Source organism: Equus caballus, chromosome 6 (assembly GCF_041296265.1).
Source record: "Equus caballus isolate H_3958 breed thoroughbred chromosome 6, TB-T2T, whole genome shotgun sequence".
NCBI classification, from domain to species: Eukaryota; Metazoa; Chordata; class Mammalia; order Perissodactyla; family Equidae; genus Equus; species Equus caballus.
In genome coordinates, this window is record NC_091689.1 from 85,747,397 (window position 1) to 85,764,428 (window position 17,032).

The 17,032-nt window shown below is 34.7% G+C and overlaps 1 protein-coding gene and 1 pseudogene across 1 annotated transcript; both read right to left on the reverse strand.

Moving 5' to 3' along the window:
* Positions 1–7,075: 7,075 nt before the first annotated feature.
* Positions 7,076–8,011, reverse strand: OR6C316 (olfactory receptor family 6 subfamily C member 316). Its single transcript, XM_001490184.7, has one exon. The coding sequence runs from the start codon at positions 8,009–8,011 to the stop codon at positions 7,076–7,078; it is 936 nt and encodes a 311-aa protein (XP_001490234.7).
* Positions 15,692–16,629, reverse strand: OR6C9P (olfactory receptor family 6 subfamily C member 9, pseudogene; annotated as a pseudogene).

Sequence of the window (17,032 nt, forward strand, 5' to 3'; positions counted from 1 at the left end):
ACAGTCTATCAAGGTGAGGATGATGATGGTTAGGTTTCCAGTGACATTTATTACATAAGTTATAAATAAAAAGATTAAAATTAAAACCTGAACCTCTGCATAGTCTGATATTCCCAAGAGTATGAACTCTGTAATCATTATGTGGTTTCTCATACTGAGTTTTTTTCTTTAGACAAAATTCATTGGTGAAAAACCAAACAAAAAGAAAGAAGACGTGAATTGTACAGGAATCAAAGATTTAAATGTTGACATTACTAGCTCCAAGGAAAATGAAGCAATGGATGTTCTTCCCTGTAAGAATTTTTGCAAGATCCACTCACTCCTATTAAAGCAGAAAAATTTTACACAAACTCTACTGAAAAGGAAATATGTATTCACAGATTTAGTTATAAGTCTACTCATCAGTGACTTTACATAAAACCTCTACAGGTACCACATTTTTTGTATGTGCAATGCATCTTTTAATTATGTATTTCTATAATATTTATTAATTAGTTTAGATATTAAGACATTGTTTTCCAGTTTCAAACATTGTGTGCTTTTAGGACTGAAATATCTAATTTTGAGTTTTAATTTTGATGCCATTTATGAAGTTTTTTTCTTATAAGGTAGAGGTGGAAATTGATGACCCAATCACAGTTCCTGAACCTAATAATAGCTATGATTATTCTTATTCTTAAAACATATTTCTTTAAATATGACCAACTGAAATAAATGTGTTTGCAATCACAGAAGTATAGGACTAGAATTGCCTTGGTTGTAAACAAGAGTAAAGTTCTTAATTAATGGTAAAGAAAACAGCAGCCAAAGATGATTGATTAACGTTCATAGATAGAGCTATATCAATAATATAGTTCTACAACACACTGTTCTCTGTGTCATTTTTATGTTCCTCATTTAAATTAGCAGTTGACTTTTTTGTTACTATATTCACTTTTCCTTTTACTCTTAAACTTCCTTGAGGATGAGAAGGAACTCATAGGGAGTTTTTGGTTCCAAAAGATCTCATTGCCTTCTTTCTAGAAATAATTGGAATAGATAAAATTCTCTTTAAGATTTACTTTATAGAAACCACAAATTGCTAAAATGTAATCTATATGATTTTTATCTGCCTTAGTCTCACTTTATTCTTAGCAACCGGCATTTTGTCTATGATGCAGGTTTTCAATAATATTTGTTGTACCATTTTCTTTCTGTAGCACAAACTGGGTGCGTCAGTGGGTGATAAGTATCAAAGCGAGTACTGTCACTTTTTCTCTTTCTTTTGACAATCAGCGTTCTCTTCCTTTGGAAATATGCACATTTTTGCCACTAACATAAAAGCAAATTGGCAATCATAAGGGAAAGACTGTTACCGTGTTTTGAATGACTGCAATCTTAAAATATAAAATTAATAATAGTAAATATGTTATAGTGATAATGTGGAGATCTCTGCATTTTATTCCAACAAAATAATCTTTTGGATGGGAGAAAGATAAAAATACATGTATTGACAAATAGGGAACATATGTACTTTCTGGTAAGTCCAATGATTCCAGTCAGAAATATAATCTCAGATTTTTCCTAATTTACTTAAAATATGAAATGTAATGCATTAGTAATATACTTCAGGAAATGTGTTTTCGTTCAGTTCACCCTTGCCTCCGTCTGTTACATAAAAACCTCTCATGTAGGCAAAGTGCAGCCTTGATTGCAGGCACGTTTTCGACAGCTTCTGCTGCAAGTAAAATAAATTTTTCTGTCTCTCTCTTATCTTTACATAGAAACATAGGCATTATTCTGACCTAAACTTCAAGATGCTGCTATCGCAGTCCTGAGAGTTCTTTAAGGAAATTTCCAGGAAAGCCTGCCAAATGACTGGAAGGTAAAACATTTCACAGCTCCCTGGATAAGATGAAGATTGAATATTACCCAAAGATAAAACAATTTTACCTTGTTTGGTCACCACATTAATCCCCAAAAGACCGGAGTGAGGAAAGGGAGGGTGCAAGGAGAGGGAAGCTCAAGAGATGTAGTGATGTCATGACATAAACTTTTCTGAAAACCTAAGCAAGGTAGTCAGAGAAAAGGAGTGAACCAGCCACCCTTATAGCATCAACCTGGTTTCCCTTTGGCTGGACTTGATTTTCCTCATGTGGACGTGGCGCTCAGTCTACACTCGGGAGATTATTTATTGTCAATTCCTTTGGGGTTGTTTAAATACAGGGCTGAGACACACCACAGTGGACACTTCAGTGAGGGTAGTGCCAATGTTTTATTCATTTATACATCTCCACCAGCACAAAGCAGAATTAATGAATAAAGAAAGCATTTTAATAGCTCTAAAAGTCAGAAGAGTACTTGCGTACTTAGGGAATTAGGTTGCTATCAATTTCACATTACAATGCTGAGTCCCTGTTTATGCATTCATTTGCATATATACAAGTATTGATATAACATACAAGTGAGTACTAAAGTTTGATACTTCAAAATTTGCCTCCTACAGAGAAGTCCTTTTCATTGCATCCTAGCCAATACCAGATATCATAAATCATTTACAAATTTTACAAACAGAGAGACAGAAATGATGCCACAATTAATTTAATGATAAAGATAGTATCATAAAGACCAAATCACAGGGCTGGGTTTTGAGGTTAAAGAGATCCAATATCTTTGTAAATTTGCAAAATTTATTTAATCTTTCTGAGCTTCAGTTTCTCTATTCATAAAATGAGAAGACTAATAGTCCTAACTCATAGGCTATTGTAAATATTCAATGAGATAACATATAAAACTGCTTAGCAGAGTAGTTAGGATATAGTAAGGACTTAGTATATAAATGTTCTATATTATCTTCAATTTCATATTCTCCACTTAATAGAGAGATTGAACATTTTTAACATTTGTATTTCTCATCCATAAATTGCTTATTCATAACTTGTATTCATTTCCATTGGGTTTATCAGGTCTCATTTATTGGTAGGATATACTTTTGTATTATGGATATAAACCCTTGGTGTGTCCTATCTGTTGCAACATGTGTTTTCAGAGCCTAGCACTATCTTTTACCTTTTTTATAGTGTGGTTCAACTCAAAAAGATTATATAATCTATTGTGATTCTTGGTGACCTGTTCTTCTTAAGATATCCTTCCACACATATTTCAAAATTATGTAAATATTAGTTTATATTTAATACTTCTATGGCTTTGCTTTATACATTTAGATCTTTAACCAAGCCAGAATTTATTCTTCTGTGAGATAAGGATCTGTTTTTGTTGCTCTTTTGACAGATAATCAACTGCCCAAATATCATTAGGTGAGAGACAATCTGAGAGCTTGGACAGTGAGTTACTAAGAGCACCAATGTCACGTTATCCCCTCTTAGTAATGCTTCCAGCCCAGAGTCTCTCATTAACAAGATCCACAAGTATCTGTTAGCTGGCGATGGAGTTGACTCCATTGAAATATAACCTCAGTGTGAGAAACTTTCCTCTTCTGTCAATATCCCAAGGTATTTCTTGGGAAAAGTACAGTAAAGAGAAAGATTCTGAAGGCACAAGGGAACAAAAATGTTTCCTTTTGGCAATGTTCTTTGTTTAAATTCAGATAAAATTCATGTAACATAAAATTCACCATTGAAAAATGCACAAGTGTTTTTTAGTTTTAGTTTTTCAGTATATTCATAATGTTGTGCAAACATCACCATTATGTAGTACCAGAGCATTTTCTTCACCTAAGAAGAAATTCCATATCCATTAAGAAGCTATTCCTTTATCTCCACCACCCCCATCCCTAGACAAACACTAATCTGTTTTCTGTCGCTGTGGACTTGCCTGTTCTGGACATTTCACATAAACAGAATCATACAACATGTTGACTTTTGTGTCTCACTTTCTTCACTAGCATGTTCTCAATGTTCACCCATGCTGTTGCATATATTGGTACTTCATTCCTTTTTTATGGCCAAATAATATTCCATTGTGTGGATATACCAGATTTTGTTTATCCATTCATCACTTGAAGGATTTTTGGGTTATTTCTGTTTGTTAGATACTATGTATGATATTTCTACAGAAATTTGTGTGCAGGTTTTTGTGTGAACATTGTTTTAAATTCCTAAAGTAGAATTTCTGGGTCACGTGATAACCCACATGGTAATATAACTTTTTGAGGAACTGCCAAACTGTTTTCAGGTAGCTGCAATATTTTACATTACCATCAGCAATTTATGAGCGTTCCACTTTTTGTACATCATCAATAACACTTGTTATTTTTATTATATGTATATACATATTATAACTACCATAGTGCCTGCGAAGGGGTATTTTGTCATGATTTTGATTTGTATTTCCCTAATGGCTACTGATCTTGAGCATCTTTTGATGTGCTTTTTGCTCATCTCTACGTCTTCCTTGGAGAAATGCTTACTCATTTGCCTATTGTTTGTTGAGTTTTTGGTCTTTTTATTGTTCAGTTGTAGGAGGTATTTTTTATGTAAATTTCACCAAGGGAGTGTAAAACTTGTACAAAGAAAATGGCAAAAATTTTTTTAAAAAACATTAAAGACCTAAATAAAGATATCTCATGTTCATGGATAGTAGAACTTAACATGGTTAGTTAAGACAGCAATACTTCCCAAACTGATCACAGATTTAGTGTAATCCTCATAAAAATTCCAACTGCTCCTTTTTGCATTAGTGGGCAATTCAATACTAAAATTCATATGTAATTGCAAAGGACTCTGAACAGCCAAAACAATATTGAAAAAGAGGAACAAAGTTGAAAGAATCATACTTTCCAGTTTCAAAGCTCACTAAAAAGCTACAGTAATAAAGACAGTGTGATAATGACATAACAATAGACATTCAGATAAATGGAATAGAACTGACAGTCCTATAACAGAATCATACATTTATGGCTAACTGATTTTTTTTCTTGCCTTTTTTTTTTTGAGGAAGATTAGACCTGAGCTAACATCTGCCACCGATCCTCCTCTTTTTTGCTGAAGAAGGCTGGCCCTGAGCTAACATCTGTGCCCACCTTCCTCTACTTTATATGTGGGACACGTGCCACAGCATGGCTTGACAAGCAGTGAGCAGGTATGCACCCACAATCTGAACCAGTGAACCCCGAGCCGCCAAAGCGTAATATGCGAACTTAACTGCTGTGCCACCAGGCCAACCCCTGTGGCTAATTGATTTTTAACAAGGGTGCTAAGATTATCCAGTGGAGAAATCATAGTCTTCTCAACAAATCTTGTTGGTATAACTGGATATCTATATGCAAATGAAAACTTTCATCTCTACCTAACACGATATACAAAAATCAAATCAAAAGAAATCAAAGACCTAAATGTAAGACTTCAAACTGTAAATTTCTTAGAGAAACCATAGGTATAAATGTTTGTAACTTTGGATTATCCAATGGTTTTTTGAATATGACACTAAAAGCATAAGCACCAAAAGAAAAAAATAAATAAATTTGACTTCAACAAGCTTAAAACTTTTGTGATCACAGAATACTATCAAGAAGATGAAAAGACAACCCAAAGAATGGAGAAAATATTCACAAGTCATATGTCTAATATGAGTTTAGTGGTTTTTAAAGAACTTATTGGAACGCTTTCAGGGCCTTGAATATAATAATGTAGACTTGCTCCTTTCTATTTGCCATAGAAAAGCAGATGGTTAACAGTGTTGACTTAAACATTGCAAAATGAATCAGAACACAAATCTGAACTTAAATTACTTCTATTCAAGGCTGCTTGGATAATAGTTCACCACCAAATACCTTAATGATTTTTCACTCACAGCTCTCTGATGGCATGTTATATGGAACTCTACATATTAAGGGATTTCCTTGTAGGTCCTTTCCTTTCTTAATAGGCATTAAATACATGAGTGAGCATGTGCGGGGGGAATCCGTGGAAGACTCAATGCACTTTTTCAAACCCCCTTCCATTTATCCCAGAGAGCCAATGCTCAACAGTTCCCCTCAGTTTGTTCTCCTAAATATCTCTGGATCCACCTCTCTGAGCTTCAGGTTCATTGCCACTATTTCATTTTAACTCTCAAATAACTCATTTAGTTTAACACATTAGCCCTCTAACTTGTCTTCCTGACTCCATCTTCTAAAAACCCATCTTCAATACAGTTAGCAGAGCAATTTTTATAAAATAAAAATCTGATCACACAGATTGTTAGATTAAAAAAGAAAACTCTTATATGAACCACCTGCCCCAGAATCACCTACAGTCCCCGTTTCTATACTGTTCTGCAGGCAAATTGAAAACATACTTTAGGGATGAGAACACGGACTTTCTATTTAAATAAGCTAAACAGGTGGGTGACTCTTACTCCCTCCAAATTTTCAAGTCTACATACCTACCAGATAAAGTCCTGGTATATTTTAGAAGATGCGAGCTTTTGATTATCTGAAGTCTGCCCTTTTGAATACTATCTCAACTGAGGCAACCAAGGGCAGCTAACATTCATTGAGAGCTCCTTCTGGGCCAGATGCAGATCCAGAATCACTTTATATAGACTATCTCCTTTCATTCTCAAAGTAGCTTCATAAAATAAGAATTATTATTATTACATCTATTTTATTGCAGATGAAACTTAACAACAAAAAATTTGAAAAACTTGAGCAGGCTCACACATATTTCTGGATTTAAACCTTGGCTGACTGTCTCAAAACTCTACACTGTTAATTATCAGGCTTGTGATAACAGCGAGTGACATTTGAAGTACATCCTAGAGCCCCAGTGGTAGTGCATGCTGTTATAGTTATGTCTATAAAATTATGAAATGATTCGTATGTAATTAAAATAGTGTTTTTTAGGGAGGTCAATATCATGTGTTATAGAGTAAATGAAATTTAACATTTGTGTTGCTAACTAGAAGATAGACTCTTCCTATAGTACCTCAAGGAATGATAATCAGAAAGAGAAGTAGGAAGGAAAAGGGGCATTGTGCTGAAAGCTTTCTTTAAAATGTTATGAGAAGGTTAAACAATTGAAGGACAAATCAAGTAAGTTTAAAACGTGAGTAAAAATGTTTTACCTTAAAAAGCTTTTAAAATTGATTTCTTCCCTCATTTTTTGAAAAAAGAAATCTTTAGGAGTATATCCTTGAAGGCTTGTTTCACTTGCTGGTTCCTTAGAGTATAAATGCAAGGGTTTAATAAAGGAGCAACTGAGGTGTAGATAACAGCTACACCTTTGGATAAAGTCACTCTTTCCTTTGCTGATGGCTTCATGTAAATAAAGATACAGCTCCCATAAGTAAGGGAGACTACGATCATATGAGAAGAACAAGTAGAAAAAGCCCTTGTTCTTTTCTGAGCAGAGGGGATTTTTAGAATTGTCTTGATAATATAAGTGTAGGAAAGAATCACTAACAGCAATGTGACCACGAGTGTTACAACAGCAGAGACAAATGAAATCAATTCTAGGAAACGCGTGTCTGTGCAAGAAATCTGCAGCATAGGCGAAGTGTCACAGATGAAATGATCAATTACTCTGGAAGCACAGAATTCCAGTTTCAGTCCCGAGACCAAGGGTGGAAAGGTAATCAGAAAGCCAGCTGTCCATGAACTGAGTACTAGTTGGTAGCACATTTTGCTGTTCATAATGATGGGGTAACGTAGAGGTTTGCAGATTGCTACATAACGGTCAAAAGACATGGCAGCCAGTAGGTAAAATTCTGTAACTCCTAATAAAAGGTAAAAGAATAACTGAGATACACAACCATTGTAGGAAATGACTCTGTTTTTAGACACAAGGGTTATCAAGAATCTGGGAATACAGATTGTTGTAAATGAAACTTCCAAGAAGGAGAAATTTCGGAGGAAAAAATACATGGGAGTCTTGAGGTGGGGATGCAGCAAGGTGAGGAGGATGATGGATAAGTTCTCTATCACACTCAACATATAGTTTAGAAGGAGAAATATAAAAATCACAATTTGCAATGGTGGGTCATCAGTCAGCCCCAGGAGAATGAACTCTATCTCTCTTGACTGGTTCTTCATTTCAGATTTGAGTCCGATTAAACAGACATAGCGAAACAACTCCAAAAGTGGAAATAACCAGATTTTCTAAAAGCTATAAACACAGAAAAAACATATTCAGGAAAGTAAACAAGTTCAAAATGTTGATTCAATTTTACAAGAGAGATGATACTTAAAATTATAGCACAGACCAACATAAGCAGCCTCTTGGTGACTGCTCCTTTTAAGCCAGTGGTCTTTACAACTCCACTAAATTCCTTCTTTTTCACCGTTTGAACGTGAAAGATAATTTAAATTTCAGCTGATCATTCCCAAATGAACAGAATTCTGTTTAAATGTTCTAAATAGAGAGAACATAAGTATTACTTGAAATCTATTTTCTATGTATACTTCATATATTATTGAAAAAGTTCTTATAAAACCTCAACAAGTACACCAATGTCAACTTGCAATGTTTATTCAAAAATTCTTAGCTCATTAAAATGCTTTTTAAATATATGGAACAGACAGAAATTACATATTTTCTCTATCACTGAAATACTCTAATATATACCATTAATTATTTTGTCCATTGCGGTACTTACCGATGGTTTCATTATGACATTTCATTTAATTATTATTTTGGAAGGGTTTCAAATACATCAATCTTCTCATAAGCAGTTGTATTTAATCAGGAAGTATTGAATATTTCATCTACATAAAAAATAGAAAAATATCTGACAGTTTAAAAGTCAGTGAATATTACCTGACCTGTGGTTGCAGAATTGCTTTCATTTATGATCTAGATAGCTATTCCAAGGAATAAATGACCTACCGTATCCAGGAGATATTGATATAACTTTCCTCCTGTGGGAATATGATAGAAACAAGAGTTAACAATAAATGAAGAATATTCTCTAAATGAAGAATATTCTCTCTTTTATAATATTATGAAATATTCAAGTATTTCCAGAAGAAAATTAATTCCAATGCTTTTTTAGAAAAGGATTCAATACAGATATGCAATCTGGAAAAGATATGCATCTGCTAATATCTTCCACTTTCACTCATACTCACTAAAATCACAGGACGCTATTATAGATGTTCAACTACAATCCTCTTTCTGCCAGATAAGATTGATTTTCTGGGGGCTTTTCTTATATATTTAAATTGAGAAAAACATCTTCATAAAAATTCTAATGTAAATGCCATGCTCTAAATGAAAAGGTGTTTGAGAAATCTCTCGGGTGACAGGAACCCAAGTTTCGTAACAAAGAGTGATTGCTTCCATTTGTACACTAACAAAAACCACAGTTTTATCATTTTCCTCATATGAGACACAAGGGGATTAATTGAAAAAGAAAGAAGAAAGAAAAGGAAATGCCCTCTGGAGACAGGTGTCAGGACATACCAACTAAGCAAAAAAATTAAAAAACAAAGAAAGGAAAAAATTAAAAAAGAATAGAAAATGAACAAATAGGGAAATAAAAACCACTGAGAATTGCTTTAACTACAAAACTGAAGGGGCAGCCTCCCAAAAGAGAACTACATGTTATTTAAACTCTATACTTAATGCCGACAGGAATTTCAGATATTCCGCTGCGCTTGGACAATATGACCCGTTCTACTGAAAAAGGGTTTACCCTCAAAAGGAACCTCTTTCTTTTTTCCGTTAGGCAATTTGCTAGGATTCCATTAACTTGATTGTGACCCACCCTCAAAATTTAGGGTTGAGGGGGCAGTACATAAATTGGTGATCTAGTGGTTAAGATTCAGCACTCTCATTGCATAGGCCTGGGTTCGTTTCCCAGCCAGGGAACCACACCACCCGTCTTACTGTCAGTTGTCATTCTGCGGAGGCTGTGTTTCACTCTGATACAGAAAGCTATGCCACAGGTATCCAGCTGCCAAAAAAAGAACTGGCCGTGAAAACCCTATGAACAGCTGTGGGGCATTGTCTGACATAGCACCAGAAGTTGAGAGGATATCGCAAAACACTGGACAGGATTATGCTCTGCTGTACACAGGGTCACTAGGAGATGAATTGACTGGACGGCACTAACAATAAAGTACTTAAATGATTCCCTAGTTATTTTTATTTGGAAACAACATAAAACATAAAGAAAAGAAATACACAACAAGGATCTTTTATTCCGGAAACATTTGATGCTCCATCTACTACTCAATGTAGTAGTGTCTATTTATGAGAAACAAGGACATTGTACTAGATAAGCACAATACGACCTTCATTATCAGGACATTAACATTGCTACATTATTAACATCTTATTCTCCAATTCTATTCAAGTTTCACCAATTGTCTAAAAATTTTTCCTTTACACAAAAAAAGAATATAATTTAGAATCATGTTTCATGTATTTGTCGTGATTTTTTAGTCTCCTTTAATTTGGAGTGTGTCCCTAGTTTTTTCTTACCTTTCAAGAATGTTGACTGGAAATTATTTTCTGGTAGTTACGTATTATGTCTCTCAATTTTTGTCTGAAGTTTCTGCATGATCATATTCAGTTTATTAATCTTTAACAGGAATATCACGGAAGCGATGATGTCTTCTCATGAAATCTTATCAGGTGTCACATTATTTCATTTTTTCCCATTATTGATGATGTTTTCTTTCACTTCTTGATTAATACAGCTATTTATAGGATTGCTCACCATAAAGCTACTCTTTTATCTTTGACATCAATAAGTATTTTGTGTAGCTACTTTGGATGATATATAAATATCTCAATCTTTGGAAAACTTCTAATTTATAGATTACGTTTTTATCACTATGAATTTGTGGTTTCCAATTTTATTCATTATTATCATTATTTATTTTAATGTTCAATTCCCCCAGATTTGTCCAGTGTAGATCCCTTCAAGATTGTTCGCTTGTCCTTTTGACATGTCTCATCGATTTTTGATGGCTCCTTTATTCCCTGACACCACAAAGTGCTCCAGCCTCATATTTTACCTTTTCTGCACCAACCTTGGTCTAACGATTTTTTCAAGGAGTTCTTTTTTTTGCTATAGTGAAGAAAATTACTTTGAAGCCAAGATCTGGGTGCTATGGGTGCTATGTACACTCATTGTTACTGGGGATCAAAATTCCCAGACCCTCACAGTGGACAGTTTTACACATACACACACATGTACACACACACACATGCATACACACATAAGCACATACACAGACATACGTATAAATATATACAGAGAGGTATATATATACATACACATTCGTGCATTTATACACATATATACAGAGATTTATACCTATATTTGTTTCTATAATTTCTCTATATACTGAATAACACAAGTTCACTCCAATACACCAATCTGGCACCACAGAGTCTATTCCACTGTATTCATTTGATATGCAATTGGAAAAAAAAAAATGTAGCTTAGATGATGATATTTACTCCAGATGAAACATCCAGAGACGTTTAACTTTTGATTTTGCCAGGCACCTGAACCCCTTGGTAATCCAGGATAGTCTCTCATATTAAGGTGATTTGAAGCTGAAAATACAGCCCTGGGAGAGTGTGCCTACTAGAGTTTCTCAACTCAAAATCTGAGGTGTTCACTAAGTCTCCTCTGATGCGCCCTGTCTCTGTCTCCCTGGACCCAGGAATCAGTCAAAAACACTGAGCTTTGCTCAGTGATGACACTTCTGAATTAGCAATTCCCTCAGGGAAAATGAGGCCTAAAAGCTAAGCTTACTTTTCTGGATCTTGCTTCCATTTATTCTAGCCTGATAATTCTTCCCTATCTTGTTATCGCCCCAATTTATCTCAAGCGCATGGTTTTCTTATTTCCCATTCCTTCCAGCTGTTTTCCATGTGAGGGTTGATATATATTTAAAGTTCTCTGAAGCCACTTTCTTAATAGTGATGTGAACGACATTTTCCTAAAGAAAAGAGATTGAAACTCATCTACAGATATTTCATGCCCTGTGAAGTTAAGCTGGTTTTATGTAAGTTTATCTGTTCCCTGTGGTTTCACAGGAGTGTTTTTACATATTGAAGTTACTAATCATTTCTGGCTGCAAATATTGCCTTTCAATGTTTGGCTGATGTTTTTGAAAAACTAACTCTCATAGCTATTTCTTTGCCTAAAATGCCTTTAAACTCCAATTCTTAAATAATGATTTTGCCGCATATACAAGTTTAATTTGACAGTCATTATTTTCTCCACATTTTAAGACATAATTAAAATATCTTTGTATCACAAAGTTGCTGTTCAATTATTATTTGCTCTATTTATTTATCTATCTTACTTTCTGACTGCCTTTAAAATCTTCTCTTTATCCTTCAGTTTCAGTAATTCCATTATGATTTGTCTAACCATGGATTTCTTTTTATTTAAACTTGTCTAATATTTATTTGGTTTCCTAAAAATGCAAATTGGTGCCTACGATCCATTATGGAAAATTAGTTGCAATTATGTCTTAATCAAAGTTTTTCTCTGTCCTGGATAGATATGTTCTCCTACTAGATATTCAATCCAAAACATATTAGAACATGTCCTTATATACAGTGTTTTCTGAACTTGTTCATATTTACATTGTCTTGCCTCTCTCCACTGTATTCTAAATAATTTATTGAGAAGTATTTTCCTGTTGACATACCTCAAATACTTCACTTAGCTATTTAAGCAATATAACTGGAAACATAATGTATAGTTGGACTGTATATCATATACAATATAACCTATTGATTCATACAAATAGGTTGGAAACTCTGGTAGTGATGCTTCTAGAAAATAATTTTTATTATGGCCAACTCTAATATTGTCCTTTCCTGACACAGTTATACTAAATTCTGTCACTCAAGTGCCTGGTATTTCTTTCAGTAGTGAACTTATTTGGCTTTTCAAATGTCTGCAGGTCATTCCCACTTTTAAAATCTTCTTTTATTATGTAACTGAATCTTAAATTTAAATAATTTTGTTCAGACATAAATAATTGCTATTTTAAAACTAGTCCAAAACTTGAAGAGACTTATGTATTTTTTTTTAGCTACTGATAGAAAGAAACCATGCTCTACTCAATTACAGAAAATGAGTTTATCTTTGGTACTTAACACGTTTCCTGTTTTTTGACAACATTTGTGTATGTATAAATGTATATCTATATGTATCTATCATTCTATATAGAGAGATATCACAGGATTAAGAAATATGGAGTAGCCGGCCCCATGGCCAAGTGGCTAAGTTCGCGCACTCTGCTTCAGCGGCCCAGGGTTTCACTGGTTTGGATCCTGGGCACAGACATGGCACTGCTCATTAGGCCATGCTGTGGTGGCATCTCACTTGTCACAACTAGAAGGACCCACAACTAAAATATACAGCTATGTACTAGGGAGATTTGGGGAGAAAAAGCAGAGGAAAAAAAAGATTGCCAACAGTAGTTAGCTCAGGTGTCAATCTTTAAAAAAAAAAGAAATATGGAGATATATTTAGAATCTATCTCTAAAAAAAATTTATACTGATAATGGTATATGCTTCTTTACTAATAGATAAATTCCATAGACATACCCAATTAAAATGAATGATGAAAATATTTTTTACTTTTCAAATGAATGCATGTATACTTTTCTTTAAATTATATAGTAACTTTTCACATATTTCCTAGAACATCAGTAACATAGAGAAGGGAATTTCTATCAAAAATAAATGAAAATCAGAAAATTACATTTTCTGTGTATAGAAAATAAAATATCTTATCAATATTTACAAAGCTATTTCAACATTTCTGGAGATCCTATTTTTTCTTCCTGAAAAAAACTCAGACACAATTTCACTTTCAAAAGAATTATTGAAAAGGCTGTGATTTAAAAAAAATTGTTGAAAGAAGGGGGAATTGCAAACACACAAGGAAAGTCTTATAATGGAATGAGAACTACATTAAACAAATATGCTTGTAAACTGTTAGAAAAAAGAGATAAGGGTGACACGGAGCCCATGTTAATTTGAAGAGGCTACTCAAAATTCATATTTATATATAAATTTCCCTTCATTACATTTCTAATTCATGACATTACATGTTTACATTTTTTTATGAGCAATACATTCTTCCTCGCCGTGTCCATGAAAGCTCGCTTGACCTGCTGATTCCTTAGGCTGTAAATAAAGGGGTTCAGCACGGGGGCTACTGAGGTATTTAGTACAGCAACTCCCTGGCTCAAAGACACTCTGTCTTTTGCTGATGGATTAATGTACATGAAAATGCAGCTGCCATAAGAGATGGAGATGACAATCATGTGAGACGAACACGTGGAAAATGCCTTTGTCCTCTGACTAGTAGAAGGAATTCTTAAAATGGTTCTGATGATATATATGTAAGACAGAATTATTAATGCTAAAGTGAACATTAGAGTAAAGACAGCACAGGAATACCCCATTTTGTCTGGGAATTTTGTATCTGAACAAGAAAGTTGGAGCAGGGGAAAATAATCACAGGTAAAATGGTCAATAATATTAGACCTACATAAGAGGTATAAGAGCAACATGAGTGCAGGGAATATGATTAAGAATGAAACTAGATATGAAGAGAAGACAAGAAGTGTGCAGACTCTCCGATTCATGATGGGCATGTAATGCAGAGATTTGCAGATGGCAATATAGCGGTCATCTGTAATTATTGAGCATTTACCGTTGTTTGACATTGTAGATTGAATTGTGATCAAGAAGCTATCATCCCTACACCTTCTGGATCTTACAGACTAAAGGTGAATACGGACTTCAAATATGACCATTGCTATAGTATACTTGTAATGACAAAGCACAAATACTCATAATGAGAAACCATAAGGAATATAACTTGGAGCTTGTACTTTTCATTTTTCCACTCTTGAAATTCCATTTTACCATTCTCTAACTTTTCAGCTCCCACCCACCAGTATACCACTACAGTCTGAATTCTTCCTACCCCACCTCCAATGTCCATATTTCTGAAAATGACTGGGATTAACAACGCCTTAATTTTTATTTCTCATGCTTTCATTCTTCATATTAATTTCTCTCTGCAGTGTTTCATATTGCCCTACCATCCCTGTTTCTTGAGACATTTCCTTCCCATGAATTGCAGAGATCCATTGCCTTTTTTATTATCCTTTCTGCCTCTTCTACTCTTTAAAATTTGGGAGAATCCTTAGAGTTTAATATTTGAACTTCTGTTCATGACCTTCTCTATTCTCACCACATCAATTACCATCTAGATGATAAGGATTGCTACATCCATAGATCTGGTGTCTAATTCAGATGGCTTGATATTATGGCATTTAATTTCTTTAAAATAGGATTTAACCTAGTTCAAAAGTAAAGCTGTCATCTCCACAACTTTTTCTCTTCTCTTTTTTATTTCATTGAAATTAATTACAACATTTACTCAATCCTGTTGGATAGAAACGTTGTGCTCTTACCAGCAAGATTACTTCTACCCAAATTTTTCTTTCTCTGTTTTTACTTGTTTGACTTATTCTTGCTTATCCAGACAGTTTAACTGGCATCCTCTCTGAAAACATTTATTGACTCTCTAACTCAGATTGAGTTGCTGTTTCAATCATAAAACCTTAATCCTTTCTTTATATGAACACTTAACAGGCTGTGATTTATTTATTTTCAAGTCTCTCTCACTGGACTGGAGTTTAACTCTTATTGAATGCTTAATAATTGGCAGAGAGCTTGGTACATAGTAAGGACTCATCCATTAAGGATTTAATTTTGAAATTTTGAAAAGATTCATAAGCTTTTGGACTGTATCTTTGAAGTCTTGCTTTACAAGTTGGTTCCTTAAAGTGTAAATGAAAGGGTTCAAGAGAGATGCAACTGAAGTAAAGAGTAGAGCTACTCCCTCGTTGAATGTGCCACCATCTTTTGCTGAAGGCTTAACATAAACGAAGAAGGAGCTTCCATAAAAGAAGCAGAAGACAATCATGTAGGAAGAACAAGTATAAAAGGATTTTGTCCTTTGCTGTGTAGAGGGGAGCTTCAGAATTGTCCTGGTGATGAATGTGTAGGAAATAATCACTAGCACCATGACCACCAGGGTCACAAATGCCACAAGAAAGACTATCTTCTCTATAAGGCTTATGTCTGAACAGGAGAGTTCCCGAAGGGGCTCATAGTCACAGAAATAATGATTCAGCCTGTTGGAAGCACAAAAGTCCTGCTGACTCATCAGAGTGATTGGTACTATCATAACCATTAACCTAGCCAGCCAAGAGCAGAGAACCAGTAGGGTACAGACTCTGCTGTTCATGATGGTCACATACTGTAAGGGTTTACATATGGCCACATAGTGATCATAAGACATGACAGTCAGAAGATGAAACTCTGCTGCCCCAAGGAACATGACAAAGAAATATTGAGTGAAGCAGCCAGCAAAGCTGATACTTTTGTTCCCTGTTGTGATGCTGATGAGGACCCTGGGAATGAAGATGTTTGTGAGGGAAGTTTCTCAGAAGGAGAAGTTCCGGAGAAAGAAATACGTGGGAGTCTGAAGGTGAGGGTTCAGCAAAGTGAGGATGAGGATAGTCAGATTTCAGTGATGCTGAGTAAATAGATGAGGAGCAGAAAGGTGAAAACCACCACCTGCAGTTCAGGGGCATCTGTTAGACCCAGCAGGATGAACTCAGTCAACGTGGCTTTATTTTTCATTGTTGAATAATTTTGAGTCTCAAAGTAAAAAATGATAGTCATGAAAGAAGAGAAAGGAACAGGTGCTCTGAAATGGACAGGTGAAATCTAAAGAGAACAAAAAGAGATGGATCATGAACTTTTCCTGTGAGGACATGATCCAGCCCAGTGACTCATTTAATGGAGTTGTGTACTTCCTGGTCCCATTTGCCCGTATAGAAAAGTTTTTGTCATTATTTCCCCACAAGACACTCTCCCCTGTGCCAAGATGAAACAAGTGTCTCCCTCATAGATGATGTTCAAAAACTGTGTGGAACGAGTTAACAAAGGAGTGCCTCCAACAGCTGCCTCCTCCCAGAATAGTTACTAATTTTCTTCCCCGTTATTTACTTTCTTTGCTCCCCACTGATTCTATTCATTGCCC

What these genes read in the sequence shown, in the direction of transcription:
- OR6C316 (XM_001490184.7), bottom strand. Translation starts at nt 8,011, where the DNA reads ATGAAGAACCAGTCAAGAGAGATAGAGTTCATTCTCCTGGGGCTGACT.